The following is a 21,047-nucleotide window of genomic DNA, read 5'->3' on the forward strand; positions in this document are numbered from 1 at the left end:
ATTATTGATAAGACTTGTGATTTAGTCCTGAGCAAGATTTACAGGTTACCAGTTGCAGTTCTAACATAACAGCTTAAGAGCCATTAAACCTCAACAAGACTATAAACCAGGGGGCGGGAACCCATGGCTCGCGAGCCAGATGTGGCTCTTTTGATGGCTGCATCTGGCTCGCAGACAAATCTTTAATAAAAAAAAAAACGTTAAAAATATAAAACATTCTCATGTATTACAATCCATTCATTTCCTACTGCTCATGTGCATGGTTGCAGGTGGCTGGAGCCAATCACAGCTGTCCTCCGGGACAACACCAAATTTTTATTGGATAATGCATAGGTACACAGGTGGTTGTATGGCTCTCACGGAATTACATTTTAAAATATGTGGCGTAAATGGCTTTCTCAGCCAAAAAGGTTCCCGACCCTTGCTATAAACAGTCACTTTAAAACCTCTCCTTGAGTTTTAACCCATTTTGAAATCTATGATGCCTAAGTGATAACTTACTTTTTTTCTATTTTGATGTTATAGATTTCATCACAGACTAATTTCAGGTATCTTTGCTTTGGCAGGCGTGACAGCAGCTGCTTCACAGTTGTGTTAAATGCCTGTTCATCAGCATCCCACTAGGAAAACATAAATAGGTCTTAACAACAGGGTTTTTAACTGGCTTTTCCTGGGTCCCTAGTAAAGGCCAGTGCCATTCCCCCCTTTAAGTACATTGAAGAAATCATTATAGGGAGATACTAGAACTGGTGGGGAGACGGCTGGGGTTCCTCCTTTGAAGCATCAGTTTTTATAACAGACTACCTTATTAGATCCTGATTAACAGTACTGCAGCCGCAGTGTGTTAATGTGATGTTAGACCAGTTATTTCCGAATATAGTATACTTTGAATAAAGTAGACATATCACCTCTGATGTGCGTCATTCAAATGGATCATAAGCAGTATACTGCCAATATAGTGGTATGCATTTATTTACAAGACAAAAACACAAAATGTAGTATGAAATGTTCTGGGGCAAAGTTCATTTTTCATCTGACAATCTGTGGCTAAACACTGGATAGACAAAGTATTCTTTGATATGACTTGTTACAAAAATCACCTAGGCCTGACCTGTGGTGGCGCAGTGGATAAAGCATCGACCTGGAATGCTGAGGTCGCCGGTTCAAAACTCTGGGCTTGCCTGGTCAAGACACATATGGGAATTGGTGCTTCCTGCTCCTCCCTCCCCCTTCTTTCTCTCTCTCTCTCTCTCTCTCTCTCTCTCTCTCTCTCTTTCTATCTCTCTCTCTCACTCTCTCCTCTCTAAAAATTAAAAAAAAAAAATCACCTATAGCCTGACCAGATGGTGGTGCAGTGGATAGAGCGTCGGGTTGGGATGCGGAAGACCCAGGTTCGAGACCCCAAGGTCGCCAGCTTGAGCACGGGCTCATCTGGTTTGAGCAAAAGCTCACCAGCTTGAGCCCAAGGTTGCTGGCTCCAGCAAGGGGTTACTCGGTCTGCTGAAGGCCCGCGGTCAAGACACATATGAGAAAGCCATCAATGAACAACTAAGGTGTTGCAACGCGCAACGAAAAACTAATGATTGATGCTTCTCATCTCTCTCCGTTCCTGTCTGTTCCTGTCTATCCCTCTCTCTGACTCTCTCTCTGTAAAATAAGAAAATAAAAAAAATAATAATAAAAAAGGCAAATGTATGTTCTTCTTGTTTCCATAAATTGGTTATCAAACAAACATAATTTTAAGGAAAAAAAAATCACCTACAGCTATGATTATATAAGGTCTACTGGAAAGTTCTGCCTATTTCTATCACAACAAGTTTCGACATGTAAGCACATGTTTACTTGGCGCATGTGTGCCTCTCTATTTTTATCACTTAATGTATACATACTGATGTAGCAAATTAACTAAAACAAAGTTGATTCACGTTAGTCTTATGTGTGAAGCGATAGTGTACCCATGGCTACTGATAAAGTTCATTTACGCCACTGTAATTTTTACGAATTTCAACAAGGAAGAAATGCTACAGAAGCATGTCTGTCGCATCCACCATATTCCCCGGACTTAGCACCCTCCGACTATCACTTGTTTTTGTCCTTACAAAATTTTTTGAAGGGCAAAAAATTCAAAAATGAAGAAGATATCAAATAAGCACTGGTTCAAATTTTCACATCAAAAGATAAAACATTTTTCAAAAATGGGATATACAAATTGCCCTCACGCTGGCAAGAAATCATTAATAATAATGGCAATTATATTATTTAATTATATTATTTAAGTTTATTGACAGTAAGAAATATTTGTATTTTGTTTCATTCCAAAAACAGACAGAACTTTCTGGTAGACTTTATAATTAATCATTCAACAGCAAGGGTTCAGTTACTCAAATTTTAAAAAGTTCTGCCCTGGTTGGATAACTTGGTTGGTTAGAGCATCATCCTGAAGCACAGAGGTTGCCAGTTAGATCCCCAGTCAGGGCACATAGGTCTGTGTTCCTGTCTTTCCCTCTCTTCCTTCCTCTTGCTAAAATCAGTCAATAAAAATACAAATTAAAAAGAAAAAACTTTAAATTCTTATTTGGTTATTTGATAATTAGGGTATGTACCTGTAAAAACAGAAAAAGGATCTACATTTTTACAAAAAGGTCTTCCATCTACAGTAGTTCTAGTTCTACAAATGAGCTTCCCTAGTTGGAACGAAGATTTGAGGCAGCAGAGCATGTATAGTGGTTAAGAACAAGATTACACTACTTTGTCTTGGTTCAAATCCTGGCTCCACTACTTACTAGGTGGGTGACCTGGAGTAAGGTATTTAACCTATTTCTGTAAAATAGGGATAATAATTGTACCTCTCCCTTGGGGTTATTATGATTTAAATGAATTTAACATTTATAAAATGCTTAGGACAAGGCCTGACAGAACCAATAAAAGCACTAGGTATTTGTTAAATCTCTGAAATTTAAAAGAAAATCACTAGGAGAGAACAATTCCTTCAAAATCTGATTTAGTAATATGTATGTCACATAAAGGAACAATGTTACTAAATTCCTGAAACTGCCAGAAAAAAAACTTAGTATTAATTACTAAGGAAATAATGCCATTTTCAGTTTTCTTTTGACAGGGCTTTGAGATTTTAAAAACCACAGTGCAGAAGAGTTCATTTTGCTTACCTCTAAGGATAAAAACTGTAAGATTGTTTCTTTGGGTAGATCCACCTATCAATACACAGAAATATATGTCATCTTTTGGAGAACCCATCGCAGCACATGTTGATTTGTGATGATGGTGTCACTTTGGATGGAACAACATGCCCAGGGCTGGCAGTCTAGGATGCTACTGTGCTATAAAGTAAACTTAATGAACCATGCATGGATAAGATCTTGCCCTGGTGAACTAATACTCCCAGTTCCACACACTACATACTCCAAAGGTCTGACACTACTACCTGCACTTAGCATAGGTTCAGTGAGGTAAAGGCCTGAAACATTTAGAAAAATGGTTTTCGTTATCACTGCCTCCTCCATCTTTCAGAGGAAGAAAGTAGGAGAAACAAACACGAAACCTTCAATTTTCTCCCCAGTTCTTTATAGATTCAGATTACACATGGTTCACATCAGTGATAATAGGCTTGCACCCCAACACTGCTGACACTGAGCAAAATAGTCTGACCTGTCAGGAAACTACTTTGACAGTACAGACAGAAGCCACCCTCCAAATGTTCTCCAAAAGAAAGTGACTTACAGCCAAAATTTCAATTTCACTGCTTTTCTGATGTAAGTTGGCAAGGGAGGTCTGAAGACGGGTTTGTACCTAACAAGAAGAAAACATGTCAGAATTCACAACCTGTCAAGCTGTCTTTCTTGCCATTTTACATCCTGTTCCAGGAAACAATCACAGGTAACATACCAAGGCCTAGAAGGGATCCGAAATACTATTCTAGGACTTGCTCTTAATCCACCTCAGATGTATGTGGATCCTATTATGATCCCAGGGGAAATGAGATTTTATAGCCTATCTTTATAATTTACTTAATAACCCACCTAATTGCTTATTTCTTTATAATTCTGAAGTGACATCTAGTAAAAGCTCCCTGCAGTGAAACGATGCACATCAGAGCTAAATTTGGAAAAAGGGGAAGGTCACAGCAGTGAGAACATGAAACTGAAATATGGTAGAAAGATGTGAAAAATGAGTTTCCACCCAACCTGATCTTTTGTATTTAAATCTAATTACATTTCTAAAAAATGACTAACACCCTCTTCCCAAGTGAGGCCAGTGCCCTTACTACGCTCTTTAGCACTGTCCACGCGGCCTTTCCTACCGTCCCTCCCATTTGGAATACCCTGACCTTTCCTCCCTGCCTCCTTCAGCTCCTCAGGGACCACCTCTGTGAAGCACACTCTGACCTGTCTCACCCGTCTGTCTGTAGTACACTCTAACACTCAAATATATTTAATTTGGCATTCTGTTGCTTATTTTCATCTACTGTTCTTCAGTTATAAAATGCATATGCTCTGAGGTTATCAACTCGTTGAGTGGGGCCATGTTCTGTGTCTTTTATGGTTTACACAGCACTTAGCACAAATCAAGCATATGACAGATACCAAAGATATGTATGCAATGAGAAGTCTGCCTCAAGTCTTGGCATAAATTTCTTCTGCTTTGTTATTTAAAGCAAAACAAGCCCCATCTGCCACTAGAGCCCTATCAGAAACTTTTTGTTTAGATCCAGTAATTCTGACAACAGCTGCTGCTTTCTATGTGCCCACAGGCCACACTGACGCCGCTCTGGAGGACAGATGGGGCAAAATCCTGGCACCAGAGATGCTTTGTATTGAAACTCTCAGAAGCTGCCAAGTGAAGGAAGTGGGAAGGAAAATATTTCCAGGAAACTGTTTTGTATTTTCCTTTCTTGTTTTTTTCCTCCTTTGTGGCCACATTAGAAAGCCTTGGACACTCTGATGTGTACCTGAGTTTCGTACCGCCGCCTCGTGCTGGCTGACAGCTTCTCCGGGGCTATCACACTCACAATGGGAACAACTGCTGCTCCATGGATTTCAAACAGACCTGAAACAAAGAATTTCAGAATTCATGGCCTTATCTGTTCCCGTGTTCCGTAACACATCACAGAAAGGACAGAGATACTGATAAGAGACCACTCTGGGGTAATTCTATGGGCTAGATTTTGTCTGGGCCTTGCTTTCTCTCTGAAACTGCCTGCACTTGCTCAGGGAGAACTCAGAACCTCAACAGCCAGCAGTTTCTGGGTTTTTTTGTTTTTTTTTTGTTTGCATTTTTCTGAAGCTGGAAACGGGGAGAGACAGTCAGACAGACTCCCGCATGCGCCTGACTGGGATCCACCCGGCACGCCCACCAGGGGGCGACACTCTGCCCATTCGGGGCATCGCTATGTTGCGACCAGAGCCATTCTAGTGCCTGAGGCAGAGGCCACAGAGCCATCCCCAGCGCTGGGGCCATCTTTGCTCCAATGGAGCCTTGGCTGCGGGAGGGAAAGAGAGAGACAGAGAGGAAGGAGAGGGGGAGGAGTGGAGAAGCAGATGGGCACTTCTCCTGTGTGCCCTGGCCGGGAATCGAACCCGGGACTCCTGCACACCAGGCTGACGCTCTACCGCTGAGCCAACCGGCCAGGGCCACAGCCAGCAGTTTTGATGCTTCTGTCAAGACCAACAGCCTTCTCTCCTCAGGTGGGAGTGGGAGGTGACAAAAAGCATAGGGAGGCAATATGAGGCACCCGAACCTCATGAACATCAGAAAAAAAAACATTATCTCTGAAACTCTAATACTGCCTTAAATTTCTCAAAGTATTTGAAATCTGATGGTGGCAGAGTCAGTGCTAACAGAAATGAACCAAAAACACCCAATTCTGTTAAAAGCCACACAGGTCTTCTCATGGACTTAACATTTTTAGGACATTTCTTTTTCAGTAAGAAAGATCTGATGAAGTTAAAGGCATAACTGTCGCTCTGGCCAGAGAGCTCAGTTGCATCGTTCCAAAGAGCAAAGGTTCCCGGTTCGATTCCCAGGCGGGGCACATACAGGAACAGATGTTCCTGTCTCTCTCCTGCTCTCTCCCTTCCTCTCTCTCAAATCAATAAAATAAACATTAAAAAATAATAGGGCATAACTATCACCAGTGCTGCTGTTTGGCTTTCATGAAAACAAAGTATGTAGTGTCTTTCTCCAAGCGATTTCAAAATACTTTTCTTCAATCCTCCGTATGGGGAAAATTCCCAGGAGAAGTATTCATATTTAATAAATCTCTACTAGAAACTAAGTTGAAAAAAGATTAAACCACTTGTAAAAATAATACATAAGACAATACCAGGACCAGAAGTCACCAAATGCCCAGTTGTTTTATCACTTTCTAGGATACGAGTTTCAAAGCATAGGGATAAATTCCATTTGAGACAATTAATTGTATATATGTTAATTTAAAAAAATATATTTGATGCAACAAGCCACAGTCGTAAGTGCTTACAGAAAACAAACACATCCATAAAAGCATTATGTTTAAATTATAATTAGTAGTTATACCTGAAGCATTAGAAAATGATCCCTTCAGATTTTGTACTGCAAAATTATCGGAAGCTTCTCTAAAAACCAACCAAAAACAATTAGAAAACAGTCAATAAACCTAAAGCAACACAGATTACTTACAGTGAACTAAGAGTGAACCATTTTTTATATTAAAGTATTTTAAAATATTGGTTATTAGTGAGGAAAAATAACAAATTTGCACTAAATTATGCATTTAGTCAAGAGCAGGTAAAAATTATAAGGGATATCACTTCAAATTAAATGCCTACAGACAACATTCTGACTTATTCAGCTGGATTTGAAATCCTGACTCAATATAAGAATCTAATTTCGCCTAATTTCACAGTGGATAAAGAGCTGACCTGGAATGCTGACGTCGCTGGTTTGAAACCCTGGGATTCCCATCAAGGCACATACAGGAAGCAACTATGAGTTGATGTGTCCTGTTTCTCCCCCCTCTTTCTCTCTCTTCTTTTCATTCCCTCCCTCTCTTTCATTCTCTCTCCTCTCTCTAAAAATCAGTAAATAAAATAAAAAAAAGGCTGACCTGTGGTGGCACAGTGGATCAAGTGTTGACCTGGAACACTGGGGTCGCTAGTTTAAAACCCTGGGCTTGCCTAGTCATGGCACATATGAGAGTTGATGCTTCCTGTTCCTCACCCCTCCTCTCTCTCTCTCTTTCCTCTCTAAAATGAATAAATAAAATCTAAAAAAAAAAAAATCTAATTTAATGGGTGTTAGTTCTGCTCCCCTCACAATACAAGGATGTATTTGCAGGCCCACCTTTGTTAATGGCAGCAACTTTGCAATCCCCCTCAGGAGAACATTCAGCATAGAAGGAGATTCTTTCAAAAGCTGAATGGGTGTTCTTTCAAAGACTGAGTTAATTTAGCCCAGATGGGGTAGCTCAGTTGGTTAGAGAATCGTCCCAATATGTCAAGGTTGTGGGTTTCATCTCTGGTCAGCGCATATACAAAAATCAACTAACAAATGCATAAGTACATGGAACAACAAATTGATGTTTTTCTCTCTCGCCCTCCCTTTAAAATCAATAAATAAAAACATTTTTTTAAAGAGGGAATTAAGCCCTGGCCATATAGCTTGGTTGGTTAGAGCGTCATCCCAAAATACAGAGGTTGCTGGTTGGATTCCTGGTCAGGGCAAATACAGGAACAGACTGATGTTCCTGTCTCTCTGTGTCTTTCTCCCCCCACCCCTTTCTAAAGTCAATAAATTAAAAATTAAAAGAACAAAGCAACATATAGCCTTTAGGAGACACAACAGCACTCTATCTTGGGAAAATGGAAATAATCATATGGGAGAAAAAATTTTAAACCTTTCCTGCTAAAACTAAATCCCATCTGCTTTATTAAGTGTCTTAAAAATGGTCATGTACTATTAGTTGACTTTTTTGTATTCTCTTCTAAATTGCTGTCTTTGATTTAGATCTGCAACTGTAGTACCTGGTGACATCAAAAACATATTCCTTCAGGAAAAGCCCGATGATGAATTTATACAAGCTGGATGCAGGTGGGTGGCAAGGAGTCAGGGATGGAGAAGAAAGCAGAAACATTATTTTTATATGAGCCATGATTTTTCAGTATTGGCACTATTAACATTTTGGGCCAGATAATTCTTTGTTGGGGTGGGTGGTCAGTCCTATTCCCTGTATGTCTAGCAGCATCCCTGGTCTCTACTAGATTACAGTAGCGCCCTTAGTTGTAACAAACAAAAATGTCTGCAAATATTGCCAAACGTGCCCTGGAGGGCACAATCGCTGCTGGTTGAGAACACTGATGTAAGCCAAACAAGGTAGAGTATTACATATATAGTTTCTGATTATGAATATATACAAGAGGAACAAATACACAGACCAGCTTAAAGAAAATTAAGATCCCTTGTAATTCCAATAACCGGAAATAATTACAAGTTAAAAATGTGGTGTATTATTCTAGACATTTTTATATGTAAGGGCTGTGTATTCTGGTTGAGACAATGGGATCGTACATCCTATCTGTGGACATCCTTCCATGTCAATCAACTTGGCTTTATTAGAATCATCATTTTTAAAGACTACAGTATTTCATGTTATCATAATTCTGTAAGTGAGAGATTCTCAAGTATGGTCCAGCAACTCCTGAAGGTCCCTGAGATTTCTTTATAAGAGGTTTTTAAGGTGAAAACTATTTTTACAATAATCCAAAAATATCCTTTTTATTCTCATCCTTTTGTGAATTGTGTAATTGAATTTTCCAGAGACTACATGATGTGGGGTATCACAAGAAATTGAATGCATAAGCAGGTATTGACAATGTAGGTTCTTTTATTAAGGAATTAAAGAGATTAAAAAGATGTAAAACAATGCATTAACGATATTTGCAAAAATGTGAAAGAATACCACTCTTCTTACTAAATATACTTTGTTTTGGATAATATAGTTATTTTTCATTAAAAATGTTATTTAGGTTTGCATATAATGGGTTTATTACCATATTTTCCCTGTGTGTGCGCGTAAGGGGGGGCATCAACTCATAGTTGCGACACCTTAGTTGTTCATTGATAGCTTTCTCATATGTATCTTGACCGGGGGACTCCAGCTGAGCCAGTGACCCCTTGCTCAAGCCAGCTACCTTGGCTTCAAGCCAGTGACTACAGGGTCATGTCTAGGATTCCCACACTCAAGCTGGCAACCTTGGGGTTTTGAACCTGGGTCCTCAGCCTCCCAGGTGATGCTCTAACCACTGCGCTATTACTGTTATTTTAAAATAAGTATTTAAAAAATGTTTACATTTTAATTTCTTACACAAATAATTGAAAGGGCTAACCCACATAAACAAAGCTCTTCAAGGTCCTCAATTTTTAAGGGTAGAAAGGGGTTCTGAGACTAGAAAATTTGAGAACTGCTATTATAAACAATGCCTTGATAGACATCTGCATACCTATCCCTGTGGAATAATTTTCACTATAAATTCCTGAAAGTGCAATATGGGGTTATTTCTTTTTCTTTTCTTTTTTTTTTTAATTTTTAGGCTTTTAAATCTTACTTTATTAAATTCCTATCCAGAAAGTTGAACCTTTACATTCCCATCATGAGTATATGAGCTCTCTTCCCAGAACATATTAAACCTTTCTGTTTTTTTTTAAACTTTTTCATTTTAGAGAGAGAGAGAGAGAGAGAGAGAGGGAGAGGGAGGGAGAGAGAAGGGGGGAGAAGCAGGAAGCATCAACTCCCATATGTGCCTTGACCAGGCAAGCCCAGGGTTTCAAACCAGCGACCTCAGTGTTCCAGCCTGACATTTTATCCACTGCGCCACCACAGGTCAGGCCCCTATTAGACCTTTCAAACACATTGACAAAACACTACCGTAATTCACTGATTAACAGAGCAAATAAGATAATGGCAGAGTCTGGCAGTAAATTTAGGCCTGTCAAAATGATAATTCTTTGACATGTTCTAGAGAACAAATGTTGCAAGTAAGATAAAACTAGTTTTATATAGGGGGGTCATATAATTAAAGTGCTGAGTTAGAAGCAATAGAAAGGTTCAACTGAAAGTTATCCAGACCTATCTTTATTTCCAAAAAGGATCAAACTGACTTCTAAAGTAAATGTGCATACGTTCTACATAGATAGTTGAAGCTGATTTTCTGGGCTTTTGATTATTAAGGTTACCTGTTAGTCCTTTCATCACTAACTTTAGTCCTTAGTTTTTGCACAACATGGTCCACAAGATCACACTCCGGCACTCGTTTCTCTGTTTGCCTGTCCTTCTCAAAAGACTTAACCTTAAGAAAGAATGAAACAGATCCATTATTTCAGAAGCCAATAGGCTAAATCAGAATATTACAGTAAGACAAGGCAAGTCTAGATTGGTGGTTCTTAACCAGGGGCGATTCTGCTCCCCAAAGGACATTTGGTCATGCTCAGAAACATTTCTGGTTGTGATAACTGGGGGCTATCTAGTGAGTAGAGGCTAGGCATACTGCTAAACATCCTACAATGCACTAGAGAGCAGCCCCCACAAGGAATTATCTGGCCATGGATGTCGAAGTGTGTCTGTGAAGAAAGCCAAGTCCAGACTAGAACAGCTTATCAAGCTTATCATAGATGAGAGAATTTAAAAAGAAAAGGTTAGGACAAACCAGCACCTATATATCTCCTCTCTCCTCTCTCCTCTCTCCTCTCTCCCCTCCCCTCCCCATATATTCCCAAACTCTCTCTCATATATTCTTCCCCTTAAACATCCTCTGGTTAGTCGCCAAGGTTTCTACAACTCCTCCCTCTTCTTTCCAAACCCAAATACTGTCATCCTATCCTGCTTTTATGGAACCTGCCCTTTCATCTTTATTCCCATAGCCAGCACTTAGCCTTGGCTGGGGGACAGACCAATTTTCTTCTCACTGCTACCCTTGTCTTCAATTTTCCCCTCACTCCATTCCTTACTACAGTGGTCCCCAACCTTTTTGGGCCACGGACCAGTTTAATGTCAGAAAATATTTTCACGGACCAGCCTTTAGGGTGGGATGGATAAATGTACAAAATAAAATTATGCAACTGTTGTAAAAACTGTGGTATTTTAAAATATAATTGTCGAACTTATGATATTTATTGGGCTAAGTTAAAGGAGGAACGAGCATGTCCTCATTATTCAGGCTGTATTTAAATTTGTTATTCTGACAACGTTTCATGTCTGACATCAATATGTAATATGATAGGTTCAGGCTCGCTACTAATCATGAACCTACGACAATAAAAATAAACATGAATCCACTGTGTACTCGTATGCAACTTTATTAGAAGCGTCCTCTTAACATCACACCAACAACATAACACGAGTAACATCCTCTGCCTCCAAACACTTTCCAGTCGCTATGGTAACATTTAAACATGCCTTAAAAATAAGATACAACAGAAAAACAAATATAAAGTGCATGAAAAATACAACTCACCATTGTTATGAATATTATAAGTTAAGGGTTATTTATTATAATGTTTATATAGAATGAGAGATAGTAGCCTCTCTCTCAACAACCATAAAGCTAAATCAGTGGGAGCCCTGAGCTTGTCTGCAACGAGAGGGTCCCATCTAGGGGTAATGGGAGACAATGACACCCAAAGTGTGTTGCTTATGTCCAGTCTATTCCGTAATTTTGTTTTGGTTGCTGTCACTGCAGAAAATCCTGCTTCACACAAATAGGATGTTGGAAATGGCAACAGGGTTTTTAGTGCTTTTGTGGCGATCTCGGGGTATTCTGCCATGACTTTAATCCAGAACACCAGCAGAGTTGTAGTCTCAAACATCTTTTTAAGGCTGCCGTCATTTGCGATCTCCAGTAGTTGATCCTCTTCTTGCATAGACACACTGAATTCACCTGGTTTGTTGACAAATGGATCGCGGATCCATTACTTGGCAATTCGTGGGTCTTTTGTGGTTGGGAAGTAGCGTTCAAACTCTTTTAAAAGCAAATACAGGTGATCGTGCACCAGCTGGGACAATGAAGGCTTGGGCTCAGTCTCTTCCAAAATTCCCACAAATGTTTGAAACATGTCAAATATACCCCTGCTCACGTGTCGTCCCCACAAATTCAGTTTGGCTTTAAATGCAGCTACTTTATCTGCCAACTTGACAGCTGTCATTTTCCCCTGAAGTGACTGATTGAGTTCACTGAGGAAGTTAAATATGTCGCACAAGTGAGTTTTGCGACCCATTCCTTGTCACTGAAATGTGCTGTTAGCAGTGACTTTTTTTCTGAGAGAAATCTCTGCAGCAGCTCTCATAATTCAAACACTCTGGCCAGGGACCTCTCTCGGGATAACCATCTTATTTCTGTGTATAAGAGAAGGTATCTGTGCTCCGCGTTCATTTCCTCACAAAGCTGCTCGAACAGGTGGAGTGAAGGGTGTGTGCTTTGATGTGGTTAACTTTTTTTTTTTTTTCATTTTTCTGAAGCTGGAAACAGGGAAAGACAGTCAGACTCCCGCATGCGCCCGACCGGGATCCGTGGGCGAGGCTCTGCCCACCAGGGGGCGATGCTCTGCCCATCCTGGGCATCGCCATGTTGCAACCTCTAGCGCCTGGGGCAGAGGCCACAGAGCCATCCCCAGCGCCCGGGCTATCTTTGCTCCAATGGAGCCTTGGCTGCGGGAGGGGAAGAGAGAGACAGAGAGGAAAGCGCGGCGGAGGGGTGGAGAAGCAAATGGGCGCTTCTCCTGTGTGCCCTGGCCGGGAATCAAACCCGGGTCCTCCACACGCTAGGCCAACGCTCTACCGCTGAGCCAACTGGCCAGGGCGATGTGGTTAACTCTAATGACATTCAATACGCTGTTAAGTTCCGGTGGTATAATTTCGGCTAGCCAGCATTTCCTTGTGAATGACACAATGCGTAGACTCGCTTCAGGTGCAACCTCCTTAATCAGAGTAGTTAAACCAGACATCCTTCCGGTCATGGCAGCAGCTCCATCTGTGCATATGCCGACACAAAAAGACCATTTCAGTTTTCCTGATGTATAGTCATCCAGTGATTTAAATAGTTCTGCGGCTGTGGTTTTGGTTGGCAATGATAGTGCACATACCATATCCTCATGCACATCCTCTTGATAAAGATAACACATGTAAACAAGTAGCATTGCCTTGTTGTCAATATCTGTAGATTCGTCAACCTGGAGAGCATACCACGGTGATTTATTAATCCTTTCCAACAATTGAGATTCAATGTCCTCTGCTATTTCCTCAATGCGCCGTGTGATGGTGGTAGCCGAAAGAGGCATCTGTGCTATCTTTTTAACCGCAGCCTCTCCTAGAAGCTCACGACAAATGTCTTTAGTGGCTGGAAGGATCAATTCTTCACCAATGGTGGATGGCTTCTTAGCCTTAGCAATACGATTAGCCACCAAGTATGATGCTCTCAGTGCATTCGCATTTATTGATGTAGTGGCCACCAGTAATTGTTTCTGTCCTTCTTGTTCATGCTTTTTTCTTTTGAAATACTCAGAAGGCTTGTCTCTTAAAGTAGGGTGCTTGGTCTCCAAGTTGCGAAGCAGTTCTGAAGGCTTCATTGCCTCATTACTTAACCGGTCGCCACATATTATGCAGAGTGGCCTTGGTGCGCGAGAATCACCAGTTGCGATAAATCCATACTTCAAGTAGGACCCCTGGTATTGTCTGTTAAATGAAGCCTTCTTTTTCTTCAAAGTCATAGGTTCTTCTTCTGTCTCCTCACTGGCCCTTTTCTACTTCGCAAAAAAACTTTCGATGGAATTTTGTATTTCACTCATTTTGCTAGTTTACGGGTTTAATTTTAGCAGCAACGTATCACGTGACCGAGACAAGCGTCAGGAGTGAGTCTTAGACGGATGTAACAGAGGGAATCCGGTCACTTTTTAAAAATAAAACATCATTCAGATTTAAATATAAATGAAATGGAAATAATGTAAGTTATTTATTCTTTCTCTGCTGACAGGTACCAAATGGCCCACAGACCAGTACCGGTCCGCGGCCTGGGGGTTGGGGACCACTGCCTTACTACACATCTCTGCAGATTAATTTTTCTCATATACAATTCTGATGTCCCCTTCTCTTAAAAATATACACTGGCTCCCTACTAATAGCTAAATACAGTCTAAATTTCTTGGTTTGGTATTTTTGATCTCCATGATCTACCTAGAACCATGTTTCCTGCTGAAGTCCCCTTCTTTACAATACTGTTATACCCAAAATAGACTATTGAGGGTAATACCAGAATAGTTCTCTGCTGGCCTGCCTCTAACTTCTGGACAATCTACTGCAAGAACTACTATTACCTTTGCTATTCCTTCAGCACATACCTATATCCTGCCTATCCATGAGGATCCGCATAAATCCCATCTCCACCCTGAAGACATCCTCGCTACCTCTGAAATAATCTGCTGGGCCGGTGAACCCTCAGAGAACTTTCTCTGTAAGATTTTCATTTAGCATTTAGCATTTTCTAGGTCATAATCATGCACAAATGTCTTCTGTCCCTTACCAGATTATAGGATCCTCAATAGCAGGGCCTGTGGCTTAAATGTCCCTCTGTCCTTCAAGGACCTAATTTTAATCCCTCCCACACTGAATGCTTAAAATGCATTTTCTGAATGGGTGAATAAAGTGATGCCTTGCCCTTCAAATAGGAAAATGATGCTATTGATCCATCATTAACAGAGGCAGAAGCAAGACTAAAAAGAGCTGGACATGCTGAAACAATGTTAAAATGAACAAGATCACATTTAATGGTGATAAATGTGAAGTCCTGAAATTGAAGCCCTCAGTATAGAAGGCCAGCCTGACATGGTTGTAACTGTGGAAAGCCTAATAGGTTTTAGGTGATGCTAAATTTAGTAGGAGTGGAAAGAAACACATGGTTGATAAGAGCTCACTTGTAGGCTATATTAGGAGAAATGGTATCTATACTGAGGGAGGTCAGAGACCCTTCCAATTTAGTAAGAACATGCTTAGAGCACTTTGTAGAATTTTCGTATCACATTAAAAGACAGACATTGACAAAGTTAAGTGCATCTAGAAGGGAGGTCAAGAGGGTCAAGGATCTGGAAACCATGTTATGAGGAATGGCTTAAGTAACTGCAATGCTTACACCAGAAAAGAGCAGTTAAAGGGGCATGGCAGCCGTCTTCTAAAATTTCCTCGAAGGTAGTTGAGAGAAGGAAGAAAAATTAGATGTGTTACACCTTGACTACTTTAGAGGGTAGAACTAGGACCAGTGAGTATAAATTTTGGTAAGCAGATTCCGAATGAAGTTTCTAAAATGTGCTAACCATTAGAGCAGTGCATTATGACACTGGAATTATCCGCAGAGGCTAGACAGTCATCTCTTGGTAATACTGCAGGAACAATCACTGTGCTGAGAGGCTTGATTAGTGGAACTTAGGGCCATTTATGGTTTTGTGACTAACACGTAGACTTGTAGTAGGGATTTCCAAATCTGTCCATGAAGGATTAACTACTACAAGAATTTCCCTCCTGCCTTAAACTAGAAAACCAGAAAAAATATAAACAATGGTTTTCAGACATTGGACAGCAAGCAGTGGAGTACTTTGAACCTGGGTCCTCTGCATCCCAAGCTGACGCTCTATCCACTATACCAACTCCTGGTCAGAATAAATGCTTATATTTAGAAAAGAAGAAAATCTATAATTAGTGATCTAAGCCAGGTGGCCACCACCTGGCTTAGGGCCAGAGAGTAAAGACTTTAGACTTTGCAGGCCATACACTATCTCTGACATATACCTCTTTTTCTTCTTCTTCTTTTTTTTTTTTTTACAGAGACAGAGTCAGAGAGAGGGATAGATAGGGACAGACAGGAACGGAGAGATATGAGAAGCATCAATCATCAGTTTTTTGTTGCAACATCTTAGTTGTTCATTCATTGCTTTCTCATATGTACCTTGACTGGGAGGCTACAGCAGACTGAGTAACCCCTTGCTCAAGCCAGCGACCTTGGGTCCAAGCTGGTGAGCTTTGCTCAAACCAGTTGAGCCCGTACTCAAGCTGGCGACCTTGGGGTCTCAAACCTGGGTCCTCTGCATCCCAGTCCAATACTCTATCCACTGCGCCACCGCCTGGTCAGGCCTTCTTCTTCTTCTTCTTTTTTTTACAATAAAAAGATTTCTTTACACAGATTTAAACCATTCTTATTATAAGAGAAAAACAAAGCCTGACCAGGTGGTGGCGCAGTGGATAGAGCGTCGGACTGGGATGCGGAAGGACCCAGGTTCGAGACCCCGAGGTCGCCAGCTTGAGCACGGGCTCATCTGGCTTGAGCAAAAGCTCACCAGCTTAGACCCAAGGTCGCTGGCTCCAGCAGGGGGTTACTTGGTCTGCTGAAGGCGCGCGGTCAAGGCACATGTGAGAAAGCAATCAATGAACAACTAAGAAGTAGCAACGCGCAACGAGAAACTGATGATTGATGCTTCTCATCTCTCTTCGTTCCTGTCTGTCTGTCCCTGTCTATCTCTGCCTCTGTAAAAAAAAAACAAGGACAAAAATTTGCTCTAATATGAACACAGAGTTTTGGAAATCTATTGAATTGTGAAAGATTTCCTCTGGTCTTTACCTTGACATGGCTTCCTTCTTTATCTGAGACGAGGGCCACGTAGGTGATCTCATGATGTCTGCAGTACTCCTGTAATTCCTCCTGGGACTGAAACAAACAGCGTATGAAATGAACACAGAGCACCTGGTGCAGCTTCAAGGATTAAAAAGAATGAAAACACTGTGTTCAACTGCATTCTCAAAGTGAACATGCTGACCTCAGGGGTTATAAATATTAAGAAAGAAGTGTACAGAATTCAAAGGAGGAATAAGCTCTCTTGTTTTCATTACTTTCACTATAGTTCTAAGGGGCTGTGAGCAATCAATGTAGTCAGGATACAGTAAAAGTTTTTTTCTCTCTCTCTCTCTCTCTCTCACACACACAGAGGCCTTTGAGGAAAACAAAGGTAACAAAAGAAACTGGTGGAAGGTGAACAGCAGAACTGAATCATAAAGCAGAGAACATCAGAGCAGAGAAGTCTGCACGTGGATATCACTGTGCAGGATTTAAGTCACCATTACTGGGCTTACAGTTCACTAAGACAGAGCACTTCTCTAACCATTTATGAAACAAGTTAACAGATGAAAGAGGATACTGCTGTTTCAAAAGATTGAAAACTATCACTCAACCTACTTCTGTCATGAATTTTTATATAACACAAAAAAGGACAGTAGCAGCTTCAGAAACCACTTGGTAGGTAATGTGAAAGTAGCAGGAGGGCGGGTGAGGCTCTGCTTCCCCAAGTACCTCTTCAGGCTCTGGGGTACCTTGAGTGCGAGTGGACATGTGTACAACCTGGATGATCACCTACGGGTGCAATCCCTTCACCCCTTTGGTGATCCGCTCATGGCAGTAGAGAAGTTATCTAAAGGCCCCACGTAGGCAAGTGAGTAGTCAGCGATGGGAGGTCTGAGGATATAAAGCAGCCAAACACATTAAACGCAGAATGCCTTTGGGAAATGTGGTAGGCTGGATAATGGATTACAAATGTATCCATGTTTTAATCCCCAGATCCTGTAAATATACTACCTTACATGGTACAAGGAACTCTGCAGATGTATTAAAGTTAAGGCTCTAGAGGGGGGTTGATTATCCTGGGTTATCTGGGTGGGCCAAGTGTAATCACAAGGGTTCTTGTAAGAAGGAGACAGGAGGGTCAGAGTTAGAGAGAGACATAAGGACATGCATAGATCAAAGAGGAAAGGTGCTGCTACACTGTCAAGTTTGAAGATGGAGGATGGGGCCATGAGCCAAAGAATGCAGGCAGCCTCTAGGAGCTGGAAATGACAAAGAAATGGAGACTCTCCTAGCAGAGACTTCAGAAGGAATAACTATCAATACCTTGAGTTGAGTTCAGTTAATACTGGTTTCAGACTTCTGAATTCTAGAATGTAAGCTAATAAACTTGTGTTTTAAACCACTAAGTTTGTGGTGACTTGTTACTAAGGCAATCAGAAAATACTACAGGAAGCAACCGTAACCACAGAGATAAGAGTGTGAGAACCCAAAGCGGTAGAGGATGATTGGTGCTTTTTGTTTCATTACCTGTGACCAGTCGTACATTATTTCTGCCATGATTCCTGCCGTCCAGAGTTTTTGGGTTATGTTGATGGCCCTGGACATGGACATCTGGCCAACACTCACAACCAGGAGGTCACAAGAGCTTACTGTAACCTGGATCAGAAACACAGTGATGATACTTAGAAGAGCCAGACTACAGGCATATAGGCGGTACTGGCATCAGAAGGGAAACAGCATTCATGTGCAGACTGGCATTTTGAAATCTTCTACAGCAAAATATGTGCAGAAGCCTTTACTTCAAAATTTTATAGTAAAAAAAAAGCACAGTAAAAAAAACTTTAATGTTGGTCTTTTAAGATAGAAATTATTTCAGCTCCCCTAAGTCATCAATCTGGATGATACTTTTCCTCTGAGAAACTAATCTTGCTTAAATACACAAAGGAAAAAGAATCATTTTTAGCACTGTAGAGTACAGCAGGATTTCTGAGCAAGGGGCTTTGATGTGTCGATATGTCTGTTAACAACTATAACACCTCACACATAGCTAACTACAGATGAGGAGAGTGAGGCTAGGAAAGAAAGGATGAATTATCTGAGGTCCCTTAGCTAGAGGCTAAGGACTGAAATGCAAGGACTCACACCAAGTTTTAGGCTTATCTATCATGGCAGAGATAATTCCCCAAACCCAAGTATCAATGCCACATTTGGGGATCCATGTAAATGACTACTATAATAAAAGATGACTAAAGGCACACTGGAAAGCAAAGCCAGAACTTACAGGTTCTTCCATGTTGAGGACAGCAGCCGATATCTTGTCTATAGCTATGCTCACCCCAGTGGCAGTGGGAACTGGCCCCAGAGCCTGTGGTCCTCTAAACTGGGGAATCTGCGAGAAAGACACATGGCTCTCATTATGAAATAGAGAAGAAATTGCAATTATGGGCAAAGCAATGATTAGAGGGCATGCACTCTCAGCAAATTATCATCAAAGGGTCAACAGAAAGTCGTGTGTGTGTGTGTGAAGAGAGAGAAGCAAGCACACATGCAAACTTAGGGAAATGTTACATCTAGGACTGCGCTGTTCAACATGGCAACCACTTGCCACACGTGGCTTGAACACTTGAAATATGGTTCATCTGAACTGACATGCTGTATGTGAAATACACACTGGTTGCAAAGATTCCAAATAAAAAAGGACTGTAAAATAGCTCACTAATAACTTAAAAATGTTTGATTACATGTTGAAATAATATTTTCAATATACTGTATTAAATGAAATATTAAAATTAATTCCTCTTGTTTCTTTTTACTTATTTGATATTAGTAGGTAATCTAATATGCAACATATAGCCTGACCAGGTGGTGGCGCAGTGGATACAGCGTCGGACTGGGATGTGGAGGACCCAGGTTCGAGACCTTGATGTTGCCAGCTTGAGCGCGGGCTCAACTGGTTTGAGCAAAGCTCACCAGCTTGGACCCAAGGTCGCTGGCTGGAGCAAGGGGTTACTCGGTCTGCTGAAGACCCGTGGTCAGGGCACATATGAGAAAGCAATCAATGAACAACTAAAGTGCCACAACGAAAAACTAATGATTGATGCTTGTCATCTCTCTTCGTTCCTGTCTGTCTGTCCCTATCTATCCCTCTCTCTGACTCTCTGTCTCTGTAAAAAAAATAAAATAAAATAAAAAAAATAAGATGTAACATATAGGTTCTGGACCCAAGTTGGGTAAATATACTTCCCCCTATTCCTCCTGCTTTAATACAGCTAAAAACCCTGCACACTACATATAAAACAAACATTAGATTCTGAAGTGGAGAGGAGGCGGCAGACTGGCCAGGAACCGTATGTCATGTGGCTAGTTCCCTGGGTTTAGTCTTTGCTTAGTATATCTTGGTTTGGGTGCTGCAGAAACTGGCAACCCAGACATGCCAAGGAAAAAAACCCAAAAAAGTCCCAAAGAAAACCTTTTTCTGGCCAAAAGACCAAAAAAAGGGGCCACCCAACAGGACAGAAAACTTAGACAACAGCTGCTCTGTTCCAGCCAAGACGCATCATAACTAAACTTCAAACTCGAAGATAAATTAAAAAACAAAACTCTTTAAAACCATCTAGTGAGAATCACCTTTTCTATAGGAGAAAAATAATTCAAATAACCGCATATTTCTTATCAGAAATCAGAAGAGTTAGCGGAATACAATAGACTTTCTCCTTCTCTTGAGTTTCTCAGAGTTTGAGAAAGTAATAAGCATAACCTTGTCTGATGTGGATCTCAATGTACGTAGAGAAAGTATTTAAGACAATTACATTATAAATGGGGGACAGGATAAAGGGACATACAGATAAGGCTCTACACTTCATTGGTGGTTACGGGAATCTCTACTTGAATAAAATGGCACAGAATTATACACATACAGTAAACCAGTGGTTCTCAAAGTGTGTGCCAGGGTGCACTGGTGCATCCTAGAAGATTTCCAGGTGTGCCCTATGGTATTCCAGAGAAATATGTGCCTGTTGGGGACCAAAAAACCAACAGGATTTTTGGAGTTTAGATTTTTGGGGGACAGAGGTGTGGGGAATTGGCTGTAAGCTGACAGTCTGCCCAACCCCCCACCTCACTTGTCTGATTAGGTTGTAAAAGGCTATTAAGCTGTGGTGCTAGATTGTTTACACTACCCCCCATGTTCCCCAGAAAGAGTGGAGGCAAGTTTCTTCTATCCTTTGGTGTAAAGTTAAGATGATATGTATGGTGGGGTTTTTCTGCACTCAACACAGTTAAGAGTAAAATCTTACTAAGAATGTATCTATATATATAAAAAGATAACTTTTTTGTCATTTTTCAATCCTTTTATGAATTCTAAAAAGCGTAACTCAAAAAATGTAACAAATTTTTTTTTTTTTT

General features: G+C 40.8%; 1 protein-coding gene across 6 annotated transcripts in view; it reads right to left on the minus strand.

Annotated features, from left to right (window-relative positions):
- Positions 1-21,047, minus strand: part of EIF2AK4 (eukaryotic translation initiation factor 2 alpha kinase 4) — a 127,669-nt gene that overhangs the window by 3,836 nt on the left and 102,786 nt on the right. For 5 of the 6 annotated variants that reach the window (XR_010731328.1, XM_066277131.1, XM_066277129.1 and 2 more), the window contains 9 exons: positions 18,925-19,032; positions 18,171-18,299; positions 16,647-16,733; positions 10,228-10,340; positions 6,553-6,611; positions 4,967-5,064; positions 3,739-3,807; positions 3,168-3,212; positions 502-620 (listed from right to left, as the gene is read on the minus strand). Coding sequence is in view for 4 of the 6 variants with exons in the window: in XM_066277131.1 (XP_066133228.1) it covers positions 502-620; positions 3,168-3,212; positions 3,739-3,807; positions 4,967-5,064; positions 6,553-6,611; positions 10,228-10,340; positions 16,647-16,733; positions 18,171-18,299; positions 18,925-19,032 (827 nt within the window). In the remaining 2 variants the exon portion in view is untranslated. Of the gene's footprint in view, positions 1-501; positions 621-3,167; positions 3,213-3,738; positions 3,808-4,966; positions 5,065-6,552; positions 6,612-10,227; positions 10,341-16,646; positions 16,734-18,170; positions 18,300-18,924; positions 19,033-21,047 lie in introns of those variants that run through there. The other variant, XR_010731329.1, reaches the window with a different exon arrangement.

This window comes from Saccopteryx bilineata, chromosome 4 (assembly GCF_036850765.1).
Source record: "Saccopteryx bilineata isolate mSacBil1 chromosome 4, mSacBil1_pri_phased_curated, whole genome shotgun sequence".
NCBI lineage: Eukaryota > Metazoa > Chordata > Mammalia > Chiroptera > Emballonuridae > Saccopteryx > Saccopteryx bilineata.